This window comes from Schistocerca cancellata, chromosome 9, assembly GCF_023864275.1.
Source record: "Schistocerca cancellata isolate TAMUIC-IGC-003103 chromosome 9, iqSchCanc2.1, whole genome shotgun sequence".
Taxonomy (NCBI): Eukaryota; Metazoa; Arthropoda; class Insecta; order Orthoptera; family Acrididae; genus Schistocerca; species Schistocerca cancellata.
The window spans coordinates 313,869,639-313,889,736 of record NC_064634.1 but is presented as its reverse complement, the minus strand read 5'-3'; the positions used below and the strand labels follow the sequence as shown (position 1 = coordinate 313,889,736).

At 40.9% G+C, this 20,098-nt stretch overlaps 1 protein-coding gene across 1 annotated transcript in view; it reads right to left on the bottom strand.

Moving 5' to 3' along the window:
* LOC126100749 (beta-ureidopropionase) overlaps positions 1-19,147 on the bottom strand; it is a 165,725-nt gene extending 146,578 nt beyond the window's left edge. Inside the window, exon 1 of the mRNA XM_049911371.1 lies at positions 18,820-19,147. Coding sequence (XP_049767328.1) covers positions 18,820-18,926 — 107 coding nt within the window. The 5' untranslated portion in view covers positions 18,927-19,147. The remainder of the gene's footprint in view (positions 1-18,819) is intronic.
* Positions 19,148-20,098: the final 951 nt, after the last annotated feature.

Here is a 20,098-nt window from a genome sequence, read left to right as displayed (position 1 = left end):
AATGGAAAAATGCCAATTGTACGCCTCCATACACATCCTAATATTATTTTAACAATTGTGAAAAGGGTAGATTGCTACTCACCAAATAGATGACATACCGAGTTGCAGATAAGCACAATGAAAAGACTGTAACATATTAAGCTTTCGGCCAAAGCCTTCCTCAGAAAAGAAAGGAAAACACACAAACATTCACACAAGAAGGCATACCTCACACCCATGTTCACTATCCCCAGCAACTTTAGTCGCAATGGAGTCATTACCTTGAATGAAAGTGGTATTGCGGAGGGAAGGGGAGGGGAGGGAAAGCAAAGTATGGGTGTGGGGAGAGAAGAGAGCTGTCTGGCAGAATGTGCAGGGCCTACTGTCGAAGATGACAGGACAAGGCTCACGCATGCCCTGCCAGACAACACCCACCTGTTTGAGTTCATTTAGCTTATAATATGCTGGTGGAAGATTATCTGTTGATGCTTTCCAGAGACAGTTAGGCAGTTTTGTCTAAAAAAGAATTTGTAGTAGATGGGTTCAGGGATGCATTCTTGTCCTGTGAATTCGGAAACCAATTGCCTAATGTAGTCTGTCTATATGCAATGCTTTTCATAGCACTGACATTCTGTGTATTTAGAAGCGTACCTAATGCTTCTTTTGCAGACCTGTTTAGGTGTGTGCAGTGGTTAGTAAATAGCAGACACATGCAACAATCCCTATTCTAGTCATACATACTGCGTGTTTACAAACGGAGGCAGATGACAACAGCAACACACCACTCTGCATACACACCAGACAACAAGAGCCACACACCAGTCACGAGTGGGTTACATTTGAGGGATCAGCACTGGCCACCAGCAGCATGCACAGACGATCGCTGCACTGAGAACACAGGACTGCCTTTCGTCCAAGTACACATGTGAGATGTGTCCAGATGTCATGTTTTACCTCACAGAAATCATTTCACTGGATTTCTTATGATGCTGCACAACCACTAGCTGAGCAGTTGCTCTCGTTTCAGGCTCAATGCCGTCTGTCCCTTGCAGCTCATCCATCCGTAGCAATCTTCAGCAGCCATCTTCAGGGTTGTCCTATCTCCAACTGACCTACACAACCCAGGACTCCAACCTAGATACCAACTGGCCTGCACCCAACTGTGCTGGACAATAGCCTGGGCACTTGCTGGATCACCATCTAGACCATCAAATGGAAATCACCCAGCCACCGACCAAGGACACCAAGTTGCACTTTAGTGAGTGACTCTTAGTTTCTATTTCATGTCATAACAGTGACCTGTTCACTTGTGTATTGCCAATAAAAGTGTGTCTCTCATTTTAGCTGGTGGACTGATGTTATTATGAGCTATCCTTGCCACCTTGTAAGGACCAAGACATAAATCTAGTAACAGTTGTGTTGTAGATGTAAGCAGCTTCAAGTAAAGAGTTTGTCACTAACCGTAGGATGCACCTAAACAGGTCAGTACAAAAAGTGTAAGGTACCTTCTAAATTATGGAAGAAATCAATGCTATATAAAGCAGTGCATATAGACACCACTACATCAGACAAATGGTTTCCAAAAATCACAGGACAAGATATGAGTTCTTTTTTGGACAAAACCCAGAAACCAAATCCGGAAAGCATCAGCTGTGAATCTTCCACCAGAATATTATAGGCTGGTGTAATAAGCTAAAAGGACTACCAGACAATGTGCACGACAATGGAAGTATAAATCACATTCATGTACTATGCTTCACTGAACATTATTTCTGCTCACGGGTGGAAAGACTACAATATCATATCTTCAATCTGCAGAAAACAAAGAAAAGAAGGAGATGTAGCTACTTTCATTAAGAATTGTGTCAAGTGTAAAGCAATTGCTGTGCACGACTTTTGTTTAGAACAACATTTTGAAGCATGTGCCATTGAATTTTCTAAATGTAGTTCTGCCCTCCAATATGAAGTTCCTGAGACACAGTAGTGAGAAGATAGTGTAGATAATAGAGCCATTAAAACAATAAAAACCTGCTCTGATCAATTGCACAAATTTTTAGCCCATATATTTAATGCTTCTACGTATCATGGTGTCTTCCCAGATGGAAAGAACTTGCTATACCAAACCCACTCCACAAAAAGATAGACCCAAGTCACAAACTATCATCCCATCTCTCACATGACCACATTCGCAAAAATCCTTGAGAAAATACCACATTCTAGAATTGTGTCCTCAAAGAGTTTGAAATCTTCAATGACTGACTGTTTGGTCTCCAACCGATGCCACATTTTCACTTACGAATAATGTATCTGAATCCCTAGATAAAAAAAATTAAGGTAGTTGGGACATTTTGTGATCTTTCTAAGACTTTTGACTGTGTCAATCACAAAATACTTCTCGACAAAACATGCCACTGTGGGAATTAGAGGAGCATTGGGAAATTGGCTAAAATCCTACCTCAAAGACAGGAAGCAGAAGATAGTTTTTAATGAGAGCAGCAAAGCAGGTGATGGGGTAGAGTCCAACTAGGACACTCTATTCTGTGGAGTCCTTTAAGGCTCTGTCCTTGGTCCTCTGCTGTTTCTTATATCCCTAAATGACCAACCTTTATCATACAAAACATGGAAGTTCACTATGTTTGCTGACAATACCAGTGCCGTGATTAACAACAAACTGTCCACCAATAGAGTAGCTGATGTCAACAGATTACTTTCAGAACTCTTAACCTGATTCATGTAAACTTACCGGCAGTAAACCTGAGCAAAACTAATTACATTCAATTCAGCTTCAATCATAAATTTTCACAGGAGATAACTATCATACAGGAGAGTCAGCAAATACAAAGGGTACACTGCACCAAATTCTTAGGCCTCCATATAAACAGTAGGGTCAGCTGGAACATCACATCACATCCTCCAGACACTAAAAGGATTGTCTTAAGCTACTCTCACCATTGGAAGAATCTCTCAATTTAGAGACATCAGTATCACAAAGTCTACAACTCTGAGTTCTTCTACTGTACCATGTGATATGAAATTATCTTCTGGGGTAGTTCATCCACAGCAAAGAAAACTTTCTTACTGCAGAAAAAGGTTGTCTGAATAATGTGCAAAATATCCCCGAGAACCTCCCGCCATAATCTCCTTAAGAAACATGGAATACTTTCCACAACTTCCCAATATATCTATTCAATTAGGAGTTTCACGGTTGACAGTCCTGCCTACTATGAAACCAATGGAAGGTTCCATGATTGCAGTGCAACAAAGAAGGCTTACATCTATTGTGATATCAAAAATCTAACTCTGGCACCGTACTCCAGGGCTAAATATTTAATTCACTGCCAAACTACATCAAATGCATGCATTATTTAAATATAAATTAAAGACATATTTACTTGAAAAAGCTTTTTTTTTCATTAGATGAATTTTTGAACTGGGAAGTGTAGACTTTGTATGCATATAAATTTACTGTGTGTTCATTGTACATGTGTTAATGCTTGCATGACATCTTTTATCACCTTGCTTAGAAATAAATTCAAATTCTTATCCATCTGCTGATCACAACAGAGTAAATAATTCACATAGAAAAAATTTCTGTGATAAAATATTCTAAATTTATGATTTACTAATAGCACGCACATCTCAAAATTCGACCCCACAAATAACTATTTGTTTTATTATTGACAAGCCTTACCTGAAAGCCCTCAGTTTCTTCTTTTTAAAGATCATTTTTTTTAATCTGTGTATTTGAAGAGTTACCTTTATTTAAAATTGTCATGACTATTCTGTAATGCCAAAATCTTAAAATGTCATCTTTTTGAAAATACACTGTTACAGACTTGTAGCCCTATTTTAACAGATGAATTTTTGAAGAGAAGTGTAGGCTTTGTGTGTGTGTTAATGCCTGCATGGTGTCTTTTTATTAGTCATTAAAAAGTCTGACATTTGAATTTATGGAAAATTCTTACCAGGCTTTTCTAAATTATAGATATATCAGTGCATGCTCAAAATTTCGCTCCATGAAACGTGTCCTAGCATTTATAACTTTTTAAGGCTACTTAATCAATTGATTCAAATAACTTCATTGCCTAATCTGTACATGTATTCTCCACTACTTCTGTCTTTTTATGTTATTGCTTAAAGGGTATTATCTTCGCACTTTTAACAATAAGTGGTAACTGCTTACACACTTCTTTATGCACGCACTGAGCACAAAGCCACAGCCAGTGTGCAGTTAGTTGCCTCATAATGTTCACAGATCAAATAGTATGTCGGCAGCCAACTTTCAGAGAGTGTAACTCAGCTCCATGTTACTCAATCTCATTGTGTTTTTATAGAACTGTTTTTATACAATCTGTCAGCATTGAGTTCCAGTTATGTAAAGTTTCATGTCAGCACTATGTACAGTTGATACTATAATGTCCATCTCCAAGGGAGTTACTATAATATATAGTCTCTTGTGTTGACAACTTATTGAGTTAAGGGCACTGCCACCTGGTACATGTTGTCAGACAAACAGCTGAGCATCAACAACCAAAATCTTGATAATAAATGTATGCATAAAAAAAACTTTAATTATGAATACAGTTCACTTAAAGCTGTGGGCAATCAACAACTGGGCTTTAGAAGAGGAGGAAGACTTCCAAGGAACGTAATTGTCGGGTCAACAAATGTACAATCAGATGCATGGACAGAGTTGGTTGGATTATATGGTCCAAAATGTATTGTGAGAAAGAGCCAGGTCACAATCATGAGCAGTAAGAGGCAGATGACTACCTCAGGATTTAAGATACCATGGTAACAGCTAAATAAGGGGACATTTTCAAATAACTCTGGAAGTGTAGTGGAAACATAAGGAGGAATGATGACGAAGTCAAAGACATCTACATCTACATTTATACTCCGCAAGCTACCCAACGGTGTGTGGCGGAGGGCACTTTACGTGCCACTGTCATTACCTCCCTTTTCTGTTCCAGTCGCGTATGGTCCGTGGGAAGAATGACTGTCGGAAAGCCTCCGTGCGCACTCGAATCTCTCTAATTTTACATTCGTGATCTCCTCGGGAGGTATAAGTAGGGGGAAGCAATATATTCGATACCTCATCTAAAAATGCACCCTCTCGAAACCTGGCGAGCAAGCTACACCGCGATGCAGAGCGCCTCTCTTGCAGAGTCTGCCACTTGAGTTTGCTAAACATCTCGGTAACGCTATCACGGTTACCAAATAACCCTGTGACGAAACACGCCGCTCTTCTTTGGATCTTCTCGATCTCCTCCGTCAACCCGATGTGGTACGGATCCCACACTGATGACACGCCTTACCAACAATTAATTTTATGTGATCATTCCTCTTCAAATCGTTCTGCGTGCATACTCCCAGATATTTTACAGAAGTAACTGCTACCAGTGTTTGTTCCACTATCATATAATCATACAATAAAGGATCCTTCTTTCTATGTATTCGCAATACATTACATTTATCTATGTTAAGGGTCAGTTGCCACTCCCTGCACCAAGTGCCTATCCACTGCAGATCCTCCTGCATTTCGCTACAATTTCCTAATGCTGCAACTTCTCGGTATACTACAGCATCATCTGCGAAAAGCCGCATGGAACTTCCGACACTATCTACTAGGTCATTTATATATATTGTGAAAAGCAATGGTCCCATAACACTCCCCTGTGGCACGCCAGAGGTTACCTTAACGTCTGTAGACGTCTCTCCATTGATAACAACATGCTGTGTTCTGTTTGCTAAAAATTCTTCAATCCAGCCACACAGCTGGTCTGATATTCCATAGGCTCTTACTTTGTTTATCAGGTGACAGTGCGGAACTGTATCGAACGCCTTCCGGAAGTCAAGGAAAGTAGCATCTACCTGGGAGCCTGTATCTAATATTTTCTGGGTCTCATGAACAAATAAAGCGAGTTGGTTCTCACACGATCGCTGTTTCCAGAAACCATGTTGATTCCTACAGAGTAGATTCTGGATTTCCAAAAACGATATGATACGCGAACAAAAAACATGTTCTAAAATTCTACAACAGATCAACGTCAGAGATATAGGTCTATAGTTTTGCGCATCTGCTCGACGACCTTTCTCGAAGACTGGGACTACCTGTGCTCTTTTCCAATCATTTGGAACCTTCTGTTCCTCTAGAGACTTGCGGTACACGGCTGTTAGAAGGGGGCAAGTTCTTTCGCGTACTCTGTGTAGAATCGAATTGGTATCCTGTCAGGTCCAGTGGACTTTCCTCTGTTGAGTGATTCCAGTTGCTTTTCTATTCCTTGGACACTTATTTTGATGTCAGCCATTTTTTCGTTTGTGCGAGGATTTAGAGAAGGAACTGCAGTGCGGTCTTCCTCTGTGAAACAGCTTTGGAAAAAGGTGTTTAGTATTTCAGCTTTACGCGTGTCATCCTCTGTTTCAATGCCATCATCATCCTGGAGTGTCTGGATATGCTGTTTCGAGCCACTTACTGATTTAACGTAAGACCAGAACTTCCTAGGATTTTCTGTCAAGTCGGTATATAGAATTTTACTTTTGAATTCACTGAACACTTCACGCATAGCCCTCCTTACGCTAACTTTGACATTGTTTAGCTTCTGTTTGTCTGAGAGGTTTTGGCTGGTTTAAACTTGGAGTGAAGCTCTCTTTGCTTTCGCAGTAGTTTCCTAACTTTGTTGTTGAACCACGGTGGGTTTTTCCCGACCCTCACAGTTTTACTCGGCACGTACCTGTCTAAAACGCATTTTACGATTGCCTTAAACTTTTTCCATAAACACTCAACATTGTCAGTGTCGGAACAGAAATTTTCATTTTGATCTGTTAGGTAGTCTGAACTCTGACTTCTATTACTCTTGCTAAACAGATAAACCTTCCTCCCTTTTTTTATACTCCTATTAACTTCCATATTCAGGGATGCTGCAACGGCCTTATGATCACTGATTCCCTGTTCTGCACTTACAGAGTCGAAAAGTTGGGGTCAGTTTGTTATCAGTAGGTCCAAGATGTTATCTTCATGAGTCGGTTCTCTGTTTAATTGCTCAAGGTAATTTTCAGATAGTGCACTCAGTATACTGTCACTCGATGCTCTGTCCCCACCACCCGTCCTAAACATCTGAGTGTCCCAGTCTATATCTGGTAAATTGAAATCTCCACCTAAGACTATAACATGCTGAGAAAATTTATGTGAAATGTATTCCAAATTTTCCCTCAGTTGTACTGCCACTAATGCTGCTGAGTCAGGAGGTCAGTAAAAGGAGCCAACTATTAACCTCGCTCGGTTGTTGAGTGTAACCTCCACCCATAACAATTCACAGGAACTATCCACTTCTACTTCACTACAGTATAAACTACTACTAACAGTGACAAACACGCCACCACCGGTTGCATGCAATCTATCCTTCCTAAACACCGTCTGTGCCTTAGTAAAACTTTCGGCAGAATTTATCTCTGGCTTCAGCCAGCTTTCTGTACCTATAACAATTTCAGCTTCGGTGCTTTCTATCAGCGCTTGAAGTTCCGGTACTTTACCAATGCAGCTTCGACAGTTTACAATTACAATACCGATTGCTGCTTGGTCCCCGCATGTCCTGACTTTGCCCCGCACCCTTTGAGGCTGTTGCCCTTTCTGTACTTGCCCGAGGCCATCTAACCTAAAAAACCGCCCAGTCCACGCCACACAACCCCTGCTATCCGGGTAGCCGCTTTCTGCGTGTAGTGGACTCCTGACCTATCCAGCAGAACCCGAAACCCCACCACCCTATGGCGCAAATCAAGGAATCTGCAGCCCACACGGTCGCAGAACCGTCTCAGCCTCTGATTCAGACCCTCCACTCGGCTCTGTACCAAAGGTCCGCAGTCAGTCCTGTCGACGATGCTGCAGATGGTGAGCTCTGCTATCATCCCGCTAGCAAGACTGGCAGTCTTCACCAAATCAGATAGCCGCCGGAAGCCAGAGAGGATTTCCTCCGAAAAGACAAGCATTAGAATGTCTAAGAAGTGGCAAGAGCTTAGTGTGGAATAAAGATGCTCCACATAAGACAAAGAGAATAGTGTATCGATCCTTATCCTGACTTATGCTTCTGAAATGTGACCAATGAAGAAAAGTGATTTAAGCAAGATACAGGCACATGAAATGAAATTTCATAGAAGCAAAGAAGTAGTAACAAACATGGGCAGAATTAGAGAGATCAAGGAGATAGCAAAGGAAGTACCATCACAGGAGCAAACAGAATCATCAACAGCAAACCAGAGCAAACAGCACAGCAAAAGGTCACATAGCAAAGTACCACATGTTAGAATTTATTCCTGTCACTACAATGTATGGAGTGTGCGAAGAATCAGTTTTTTAATCCCTCTGCATATGCTGCAATTAGTCTAATGTAAGGCACGATATGTCCCCTTTCCTTGGTAGCATTAGTGTGATACTCAGTTGTGGTGTCGATGGTATCTTCGTCGAGCACACATAGCGCATCACTTGCCCCTTATATCTCTGCATAAGAAACAGTTAAACCAGCTGCCACAAGCCATTGAATTAGAGGATCCGCCAGATGCCACCAGCTGGTACAACACATACCAATAGAGGACACCAAATTCACATCACCTCACTGCCTGCAATTGATTGATCTGTGCATCTTTAAACCACTGTACTCAGAGCTCTATCTCAGATTATCTTCAGACTGCTCTCAGTTCACACTGAGCATACAGAAGATGGTGCAGTGACATCTTACAAACCTAACACGATGCCAGTGAGACATTATAAATATCTACGTTGACACTATTGCTACTAGTAGTAAATATTGATACCCAGTACTACAGAGAGAGAGAGAGAGAGAGAGAGAGAGAGAGAGAGAGAGAGAGAGAGAGAGAGAGAGAGACTACAGGATACAAAGTTACACTATGTGATCAAAAGTATCCAGACATCTGGCTGAAAATGACTTACAAGTTTGTGGCGGCCTCCATTGGTAATGTTGGAATTCAATATGGTGTTGGCACACCCTTAGCCTTAAAGACAGCTTCCACTCTCACATGCATATGTTCAACCAGGTGCTGCAAGGCTTGTTGGGGAATGGCAGCCCATTCTTCACCGATTGCTACACTGAGGAGAGGTATCAATGTTAGTTGATGAGACCTGGCACAAAGTCGACATTCCAAAACATCCCAAAGGTGTTATATAGGATTCAGTTGAGGACTCAGTGCAGGCCAGTACATTACAGGGATGTTATTTTCGTGTAACCACGATGCCACAGGCCGTGCATTATGAACAGATGCTTGATCGTGTTGAATGATGCAATCACCACCCCCAAGTTGCTCTTCAATGGTGGGAAGCAACAAGGTGCTTAAAACATCAATGTAGGCCTGTGCTGTGATAGTGCCACGCAAAACAACACGGGGTGCAAGCCCCTCCATGAAAAACATGACTACACTATAACACCGCCTCCGAATTTTACTGTCAGCACTACACATGTTGGCAGATGACATTCACCTGGCATTCTCCATGCCCACACCCTGCTGGCAGATTGCCACATTGTGTACCGTGATTTGTCACTCCACACAATGTTTTTCCACTGTTCAATCATCCAAAGTTTACACTTCTTACACCAAGCAAGGTGTCGTTTAGCATTTACCGTCGTAGTGTGTGGCTTATGAGCAGTTGCTCGACCATGAAATCCAAGTTTTCTCACCTTCTGCCTAACTGTCATATTACTTGCAGTGGATCCTGATGCAGTTTCGAATTCCTATGTGATGGTCAGGATACATGTCTGCTATTACACATTATGACCCTCTTTAACTGTCGGTGATCTCTGTCAGTCAACAGACGAGGTTGACCTGTACAATTTGTGCTGCATGTGTCCTTTCATGTTTCCACTTCAATATCACATCAGAAACAGTGGACTTAGGGACGTTTAGGAGTGCGGAAATCTGGCGTACAGACATATGAAACAAGTGACACCCAATCACCTGACCATGTTCGAAGCCCATGGGTTCCACGGAGCACCCCATTCTGCTCTCTCAAGATGTCTAATGACTACTGAGGCCACTGATCTGTAGTACCTGGCAGTAGGTGGAAGCACAATGCAGCTAATACAAAAAACATATGTTTTTGAGGACGTCCAGATGCTTTTGATCACATAGTGTATGTGTGCTTTATATTGAATATATTGTAAAAAAAATACATTCATTTTTTAATCATTCTATAGTGTTTGAGGTGTTCTACAGTGTTCATTCACCTCTTTGTACCAATGGACACAGCACTGTCACTAAAAGATATCCAAGTGAAAGACTTACACCAATCATCATTTAAGACTGATTATGCCTTTCAGCATTCAGTCTGGAGCATAGCCCCCCTTATACAGTTCCTCCATGATCCCCTATTCAGTGTTACATTGGTGCCTCTTCTGATGTTAAACCTATTACTTCAAAATCATTCTTAACCGAATCCAGGTACCTTTTCCTCGGTCTGCCCCGACTCCTCCTACCCTCTACTGCTGAATCCATGAGTCTCTTGGGTAACCTTGCTTCTCCCATGCGTGTAACATGACCCCACCATCTAAGCCTGTTCGCCCTGACTGCTACATCTATAGAGTTCATTCCCAGTTTTTCTTTGATTTCCTCATTGTGGACACCCTCCTGCCATTGTTCCCACCTACTAGTACCTGCAATCATCCTAGCTACTTTCATATCCGTAACCTCAACCTTGTTGATAAGGTAACCTGAATCCACCCATCTTTCGCTCCCATACAACAAAGTTGGTCGAAAGATTGAACGGTGCACAGATAACTTAGTCTTGGTACTGACTTCCTTCTTGCAGAAGAGAGTAGATCGTAGCTGAGCGCTCACTGCATTAGCTTTGCTACACCTCACTTCCAGTTCTTTCACTATGTTTCCATCCTGTGAGAATATGCATCCTAAGTACTTGAAACCATCAACCTGTTCTAACTTTGTTCCTCCTATTTGGCACTCAATCCGTTTATATTTCTTTCCCACTGACATTACTTTCGTTTTGGAGATGCTAATCTTCATACCATAGTCCTTACATTTCTGATCTAGCTCTGAAATATTACTTTGCAAACTTTCAATCGAATCTGCCATCACAACTAAGTCATCCGCATATGCAAGACTGCTTATTTTGTGTTCACATATCTTAATCTCACCCAGTTTTATGTTTTCAACATATGATCCATGAATAATATGAACAACAGTGGAGACAGGTTGCAGCCTTGTCTTACCCCTGAAACTACTCTGAACCATGAACTCAATTTACCGTCAACTCTAACTGCTGCCTGACTATCCATGTAAAGACATTTAATTGCTTGCAAAAGTTTGCCTCGTATTCCATAATTTTGTAGAACAGACAATAACTTCCTCCTAGGAACCCGGTCATATGCCTTTTCTAGATCTATAAAGTATAGATACAATTCCCTGTTCCACTCATAACACTTCTCCATTATTTGCCGTAAGCTAAAGATCTGGTCCTGACAACCTCTAAGAGGCCTAAACCCACACTGATTTTCATCCAATTGGTCCTCAACTAATACTCGCACTTTCCTTTGAACAATACCTGAGAAGATTTTACCCACAACGCTGATTAAAGAGATACCTCTGTAGTTGTTACAATCTTTTCTGTTTCCATGTTTAAAGATTGGTGTGATTACTGCTTTTGTCCAGTCTGATGGAACCTGTCCCAACTCCCAGGCCATTTCAATTATCCTGTGTAGCCATTTAAGACCTGACATTCCACTGTATTTGATGAGTTCCGACTTAATTTCATCCACCCCAGCCGCTTTATTGCACTGCAATCTAATGACCCTTTTTTCCACTTCCTCAAATGTGATCCTATTTCCATCATCATTCCTATCCCATTCTACCTCGAAATCTGAAACATTACTGATCGCATTTTCACCTACATTGAGCAACTCTTCAAAATATTCCCTCCATCTGCTTAAGGCATCCACAGGATTCACCAGCAGTTTTCCTGACCTGTCCAAAATACTTGTCATTTCCTTCTTACCTCCCTTTCGAAGACTGCTAATTACACTCCAGAATGGTTTTCCAGCAGCTTGACCCATAGTCTCCAACCTGTTTCCAAAGTCTTCCCACGATTTCTTCTTGGATGCTGCGATTATCTGTTTGGCTTTGTTTCTTTCTTCAACATAACTTTCTCTGTCAACCTGGGTTCTGGTATGTAGCCATTTTTGATACGCCTTCTTTTTCCTTTTACACGCTGCCTTGACTGTATCATTCCACCAAGCTGTTTGCTTCATCCTACTTTTACACGCTACTGTTCCAAGACATTCTTTAGCCACTTCTAGTACTGTGTCCCTGTACCTTGTCATTTTCCTTTTCCAATGACTGTAATTGACTACATTCAATTAACTGATACCTTTCTGAGATCGCTGTTATGTACTTGTGCCTGATTTCCTTATCCTGAAGTTTCTCCACTCTTATCCCCCTACATATGGACCTGACCTCCTGCACTTTCGGCCTCACAACCCCAATTTCACTGCAGATTAAATAATGATCAGTGTCATCAAAGAATCCCCTGAATACACGTGTGTCCCTCACAGCCTTCCTGAATTCCTGATCTGTTATTATATAGTCAATGACAGATCTGGTTCCCCTGCCTTCCCAAGTATACTGGTGAATTTTCTTATGTTTAAAAAAGGAGTTAGTGATTACTAAGCCCATACTGGCACAGAAATCCAAGAGTTGTTTCCCGTTCCTGTTGGCCTCCATATCCTCTCCAAATTTACCCATAACCTTTTCATACCCTTCTGTTCGATTTCCAATCCTGGCATTAAAATCACCCATGAGAAGAACACTGTCCTTGTCCTTTACTCTAACAACTACATCACCGATTGCCTCATAAAAACTATCCATCTTATCTTGATCTGTCCCTTCACAATGCGAATATACTGACAATCCTAATTTTCTTGCTAGACACTGTCAAATCTATCCACATCAGTCATTCGTTTACATACCTTATTGCAACTATGCTGGGTTCCATTTCTTTCCTGATGTAAAGCCCTACACCCCATTGCGCTATTCCTGCTTTGACTCCTGGCAGGTAGACCTTGTATTCTCCCACTTCCTCTTCTTTCTCACCCCTTACCGAATGTCACTAACAGCTAAAACGTCCAGCCCCATCTTACTTGCAGCCTCTGCCAGCTCTATCTTCTTCCCAGAGTAGCCCCCATTGATATTAATAGCTCCCCATCTCATTACCATTTGTTTGCCAAGTCGTATCTTAGGAGTCCCTGGTTTGTCAGTTAGAGGTGGGACTCCGTCACCTCCAAAGGTCCGAGGCATTTTGCTCTGATTGTTGCCAGCATCATATTTAAAGTACCAGGGAAGCAGGTTGCTAGCCTTACTTGCCCTGAGTCCCATTGGGTTTTACCCCTAACGGCTGAGGGACTAACCGGTGGATTTGGTAGTCTTTCCCGTATGAGCACAAACGTGACCCGACTCAGAATATGTCCGAGATGCCCAGCCTTATTCCAAAGTAACTGGTATCCCGACTGTCGGGACCACTTACTTGGCCACTCATACGTTGCCCGTGGTTCATGAACTAGGACATGACTACAGGAACCCACACCATGAACCACACACTCTCCCATGAGTCAAACAAATCTATGACCAAGCATGCTGGCCTGCTTTATGTACATTCAATATCCTTCATCAACACACAATAAAATAGTTTGGAAGGTGTATAAATTGAGGCTCCAAGACAAAAGATAGTTGTCTGAAATGTATGAAGGAGAGTAATTGGTGAAAATGATAGGATAGGAACAGAATGATGGCAGAGTGGTGATGGGAGAGCAGAAGAAAATGGAAAGACTTACATGCAGTACAAACTCTGCCACTTGCTGCAAACAATTCCTGAGGACAATTATGATGGTGGTGGTGGTGGTGGTGGTGGTGGTGGTGGTGGTGGTGGTGGTGGTGGTGGTGGTGGTTGTTGTTGTTGTTGGAAACTTCTTACAGGTTCTGAACTGCGTGTAGCAATGGCCTTTCATTTTTTTCTCTTTCTTTCTTTTTTATGTGATGGTGAACTGACTAGTTACCACTTATTAATGACAATGAAACTTTCATTAACAGCTATTTATAAACCATTCTTGTTTTGCTATTTACCAAAATTTTTGTATTATCTAGAAACAAACAACTTAGCATCTGATAACTGAGCTGTCTCTGAAAGGGCACGAGAGCATAACTATGAGATGTATGGCAGAGAATAGATGGTCCAAAATGTGTGCTCTACCCCGTGTTCAGTACATACTGAGCTTCTGGAGTCACGAGGCTTTCAGCAAGTGGTAGCAGAGCCCACCAACATAACACATTGAAGTTTTCACAGAGGAGGAAAACAAAGGAGAGTTGTGATTCAAGAGCCTCAATGTCTACAATATCAGCAGGCTGGTTTATCAAACAGGTATCCAATGTTACTAATAATCCATCTCGATTGCAAGAAAGTTTATTCACATGACCAGTTTCGGTTCCTCTAGAACCATCTTCAGATCTGAAATGACAATGATACTAATTTACTATTTCACATATGCAAACCTATTTCATCCTATTCGATCAACATGAAATGTACCACAACGTAACTGCAATTTCGGTTACAGGAGTAACCCATACACACTCAGCAACCTTCACATGCTGTGTCACATCAAATTGGTTGGCAGAATGCATGTCATTTATATTAATTTTAAAACTCTTACTGACAGTTGGTGTCTGGTACATTTGTTACATTACATATGCACATACTGTATTAAGTAGATTTTTCTAATTTGCTTTAATCTCTAAAAATACTTATTTAAAATCTGTTGTTGTCAAGGTTAGAATCTGTGCTTGTCAAAAATAAAATACACTATGAAATTATAATTTTTGTACGATCGAAAACAAAGGGCGATTTCTATATCCATGGCACTGGTGTAGACTTGTTTTCCTCCACAGTCTGCTTCCGTGGTTCCCGCTGTTTCGGTGTTGTGCCGTGAGCCGTTCAGTCATCTGAGATCCATCGCTGCAGGTAAGAGGGCCATGCAGGAGGGCCCCGTCAACGACAAAAGGCGCTGCATGCATCTTCTAGCTGTTTCACCGTGCACCATCTCTCATTAGAAAAATCTACTTAATACAGTATGAGCATATGTAATATAACAAATGTACCAGACGCCACCTGTCGATAAGAGTTTTATAATTAATATAAATGACGTGCATTCTGCCAACCAATTTAATGTGACGCAGCATGTGAAGGTTGCTGTGTGTGGATGGGTTACTCCTGTAACCAAAATTGCAGTTACATTCTGGTACATTTGATGTTAATTAGATACGATGAAATAGGTTTGCATATGTGAACTAGTAAATTAGTATCATTGTTATTTCAGATCTGAAGATGGTTCTAGAGGAACCGAAACCAGTCATGTGAATAAACATTTTTGCAGTCAAGACAGATTATAAATAACATTGTACAACAAATGACTGCGGTATCCCATCAGATATTATGTCTGTTTTTGCTAAACAGGTATCCTATGTGACAAATATGGCATTACAATGAGGTGTGGGGGAGACAAGAAGTGCAAGAAATTTCATTAACAAAGATCTTTACACAATCTCTAGTCTTCTTTACAATAAGATGATGATGATCATTTTAGTGAAGGCTGTATCCTTTAGCACGAGGGTACCAGTGTCTTGAAGTGACTCTCTTGGAAATGCAGACAGACAAGCCCTCGCTATTCTAATAGTTTAAGCCCCTCCACCCATGTCCTGAAATCATTCAGATTCCAATGTAGTATAGTAGCCATCGTACTGATGAGATTGTTTGAGATCTGCTTTTTTCCTTGTTACCAAGATCACAAACATATGGCAGCTGCGAGTTCACTGAAAGGGGTGACTGGAGCGCTACAACAGACTTCGTACTCCATTACTTCTGTAGTTAAACGCTCTACTGCCTCATCAGTCAAAACGAGTCTGAGCCAGTTCAGCAATTTGTCGTTTTAATCACTGTTTATATGTCTGGTGTTAGTCTTTCCAGCAGTGGTGTTGGCAGTTACGTGTTACAGCATACCATATTCTGTGCTACTCTTTGCACAGAGGAGGCTAGCAGTTTTTTACTGCTGTCACACCATTGTGTGCTGATCTGCTTGTTATAGGAGTGGAAGTAACGGTTGCTCTGCAACCACACTTGCAAGAGCATGTATTTGTGCTTGCACTGTTGGCCCACATTTCAGTAAATGTGCTTTCTTCAGCAACTGGCATATTTACAACTAAACTGAAGGATGACACAAAATGTCGGTAGCTGCATTGACTTGATTAATTTTTTGTCTTGGAGCAGTTTACGCACTCACTGACTTAGCTTGCAGCTTCTTTTGCTCCTAAACCATTTTGTAATTTCAACTCCACAACACAGAATTTTGTGAATGTGCAAGAGATATTGCTTCAAGAGCAGTCTATCTGCATCTGCTATTTGCTGCCTGTCATTAGATGCCACTGTTTTGTAGACACATCATTGATAATTAAAAATCGCCACAGGATGTTTGGTACGTCCATTCACTCTTTTTTAGAGGAAGCCTGCCTTAACTTTTTTCTGGCAAATTCAGAGAGAAAGGGAATGTCACTGTAGGAGGGCCCCCATCTCACTCTGGGATAGGATGAGCTGCCCTTCCTTTTTAACCTTTTGCAACCTACTCTCTCTCTTCCCCAATTAAGGAACAATCAGTTTCAAAAGTTAGACTGTCTGTCCCTTTTACTTTTACACATGTCTATTGGCAGTACTCCTTGTTTTGCCTTCTGAAGGTAAGTAGTTCAGGACTTCTGTCTCACAACATACTAGTATTTTCAACGGAATTTTCCAATACAAATTACAGGCATGGAAATTACTCTACAGAATAGAAGGAAGAAGAGACATTTCAGTTTGAACTTATGTCTGCCATACATTTTATATCACTTGGTAAGTGGTCATAGTAGCACTGTGCACCCCTATATGTACTAAAGAGAACCTTTATGTGGAGTACTGAATGTCATTTCTTCTTCTGGTATTGTAATTATGTACATCATTGTTCCTTTTGAACTATGGAAGGTCAAATTTTATGAGGGAATAAATATAATGTGAAACAGTAGTCAAAATGTCTACGTCATACAGATGTCTATAAGATGATTGTGGGCGAGCACCACATATTATTCTTACAGCCTGTTTTTGAGCAATTATTTTTTTCCTTAAAAATGAGTTGCCCCAGTTTATTATCTTCTTTTAAATTACTGAATAAAAATGTCAGCTTACTGATTTCTCTCTTCCCAAGATTTGCAATGATTTGAAATGTGAATATGGCTGAACTAGGTTGCTTTAGCAGCTCCCAAATGCTTTTCCCCCTTCTTTTAATTCTCGTCAATGTGAACAATTTCAGAAGTTCCACCCACTGTTATTATTTCCTTACCATGTGTAACACTCATCGCTAGTGTAGTGCCTCTAGATGTGCTGAACTAAATGCATGGTCTCTTCTTGAAATTGAGAATTAGACCATTCACAGAAAATCACTCAATAGTACTGTTAAGAACATTATTTAACATTTCTTCCACTGCTGTGTGTATGATGGATTGATTACAACACTACTGTCAACTGCAAAATGAACTAATTCTGCTATTTTTATATTAGTCTGTAGGTTGTTTACATGTACAAGAAACAATAGTGGGTCAAGACTGAGCCTTGTGTAATCCCATAAGTAATTGTTTCCCCGGTCAGAAGACTCTTCCGTGGTTACATTATTTCAATTATTAAGTGTGCATTCTGCAATCTTGTAGTTAAATATGACCACTGGTTGGCTGTACCATCAATTCCATGAAACCTCAGTTTATATAAGGGAACATTGTGATTCACAGAATCACTTCACTCAAATGCCATGGCTATTCCTTCAGAAGGGCACTGGGTCACCAAATATTCTTTACTCATTAAACATACATTTATATTCATATGCCCGAATATTTGACATAGGACTTAAATTCTGTATCATTCTACAATGATCCTTGGCTAGCCTATTATTAATACTAATGACAAGTATCAAAAATATAGCCAATAGTTCTTGCAACATACTACTCTATACTGACTGCATGCTATTTTGCTGTCAGTATCCGAAAAGGACCATCTGCAACTCAAACAATAACCATTCCTTTTGAGATACTGACAAAATTTCTGTTCAAACTTTACAAACTGACATAAAGTAAGGTCTATTTTCTATATTATGGTGCTTAACTGGACCTACATGGTGGGGGAGAGGGGAGAAAAAGAAGCAATAACAAACCAGAATAATTTTCTGATAGTAAAATCATAGCAGGTGCTGAGGAACAACAGTATTTAACGCCAAAACAATTATCTACCCCAAGTACAGAGCTCCATAATATTGAATATACAAACCTTCATTCTATCAGAAATTATTCACACTGGCATGAGTTATTAATTTTGATGCTGTTGCATACGCGGTAGCTGTAATCAGATAACTGACGAAATTCATTACAACAGAATTGAGGACACTAAACAAATGTTAATTTTACAAATGTAACGCAACACAAAATACTAGCTAGATACGTGGGAGCGACACATCCATTAGTTTTCTAATCAAACCGTTCCATTTTCACAATTAAATAAACCATGTGCTGTTGTCGAAGAGAGAAAAAAAAAACGGAACACAAAATATTAGATACGCGAGAAAAAAAAGAAAAAAATTAACAGCAACGGGAGACGCCTCTGCCGATAGTGTAAACAGGTACTGTTCTTTTGAATAAATTTCGCAAGTTCTTTGTGACCTAACTTAATTCAGGGTCACGGTAAAACAAATACACTCATTTTGCACTCACTTTAAAGGTTTCCCAAACAGTATTCTATTTACATGTTCTAACTCATCTGCTGGAATATTTCTTTCCAAACACTCTTCCAGGCTCATGAACTCCCTTTTCTCGGTCATCTTGTGTAAAATACACGAAAGTAACTAGTTCAAAACTGTTATCTACTTTTCGTTGCGTCACTAAGCCTGCATCCACAGACTTATTGTTTATCCTCTGACGTTTATAAAGTCGAATGGTAAGGCCATGCTGCCATCCAATCACAACTCTTTCTCGAACTACACGTGCTGTTTTGCGTGAATTCGCGCGGTTTTGACGATTACGAAGACTAATGAAGGGCGCGTAAAGAACATGACTGCTCAGTATTTTGCAATCTACCATATGTCGAAACCCGTCGGGATCGGGCGGTGTTCGCTTGAAGACAGAAGTTCGAGATTATGACCAATTTACTTCTTCATAACATTAATGTCGCAAGTTACGTAATTTCCTGCCTGCAACACACTGGTTCTTACTTATATAAACCGCCAGCCACCACCACAGGATTGTACATTTCTGCTGTCAGCCGCCTTGGAAAATGGAAAACAATCCTGCCTGCGATTTGTAATCGCTCAATAGTGGCGAGTCTTACTTTCTGTTTGGGCTAGTCTACACGCGCACATCGCGTCTCCACACACAAGTTGTAGCGTATGTAGAGATTTTTGCTGATATGTGGACGTTGGTGTTGGACCAAAATTGCTGAGATCTGTATGCGACGGGTAAAACACGGCTTCCAGTCAGATCCTAGCGCGTTGTCAAGGCAGTGGCTAGACTAGCAACCGCCAAATGCGCAGACACAAGTGGTGGCGCAAGGGAAAATTGTGTAAGAAATATCCGCGAGAGGACCTTGAGTTCTCATACCCTAACTGCCCTAGTTTACACGACGACATTGGGTTGCGCGACTCGTTGCTGCCCTAGTTTACACGACGACATTGGGTTGCGCCACTCGTTGCATAGATTGAATTGCCCGCAAGTGGTTTCATATATGATTGTAGACACGGCGACCAGTATATAATTCAGTTTCGTCGTTTTGTGGGTCCATGAGTCGTGTCTGAAATGAAACTTTTGGCAGCTGCACGTCGCACGAGTTGTGATGGAGTTAAAGCTGGTTGCGCGGAATCGCTGCATAAGAAAAAATAAGAAACGTGTTTCGATTTGTGACTGGATGAAGAAAAGCATCCTTGCTGAAATAATTTATAGCGGAAGATACAAGAAGTTCTTTTAATCATCTTAGAATGTCGCCAGAACTGTTCACATT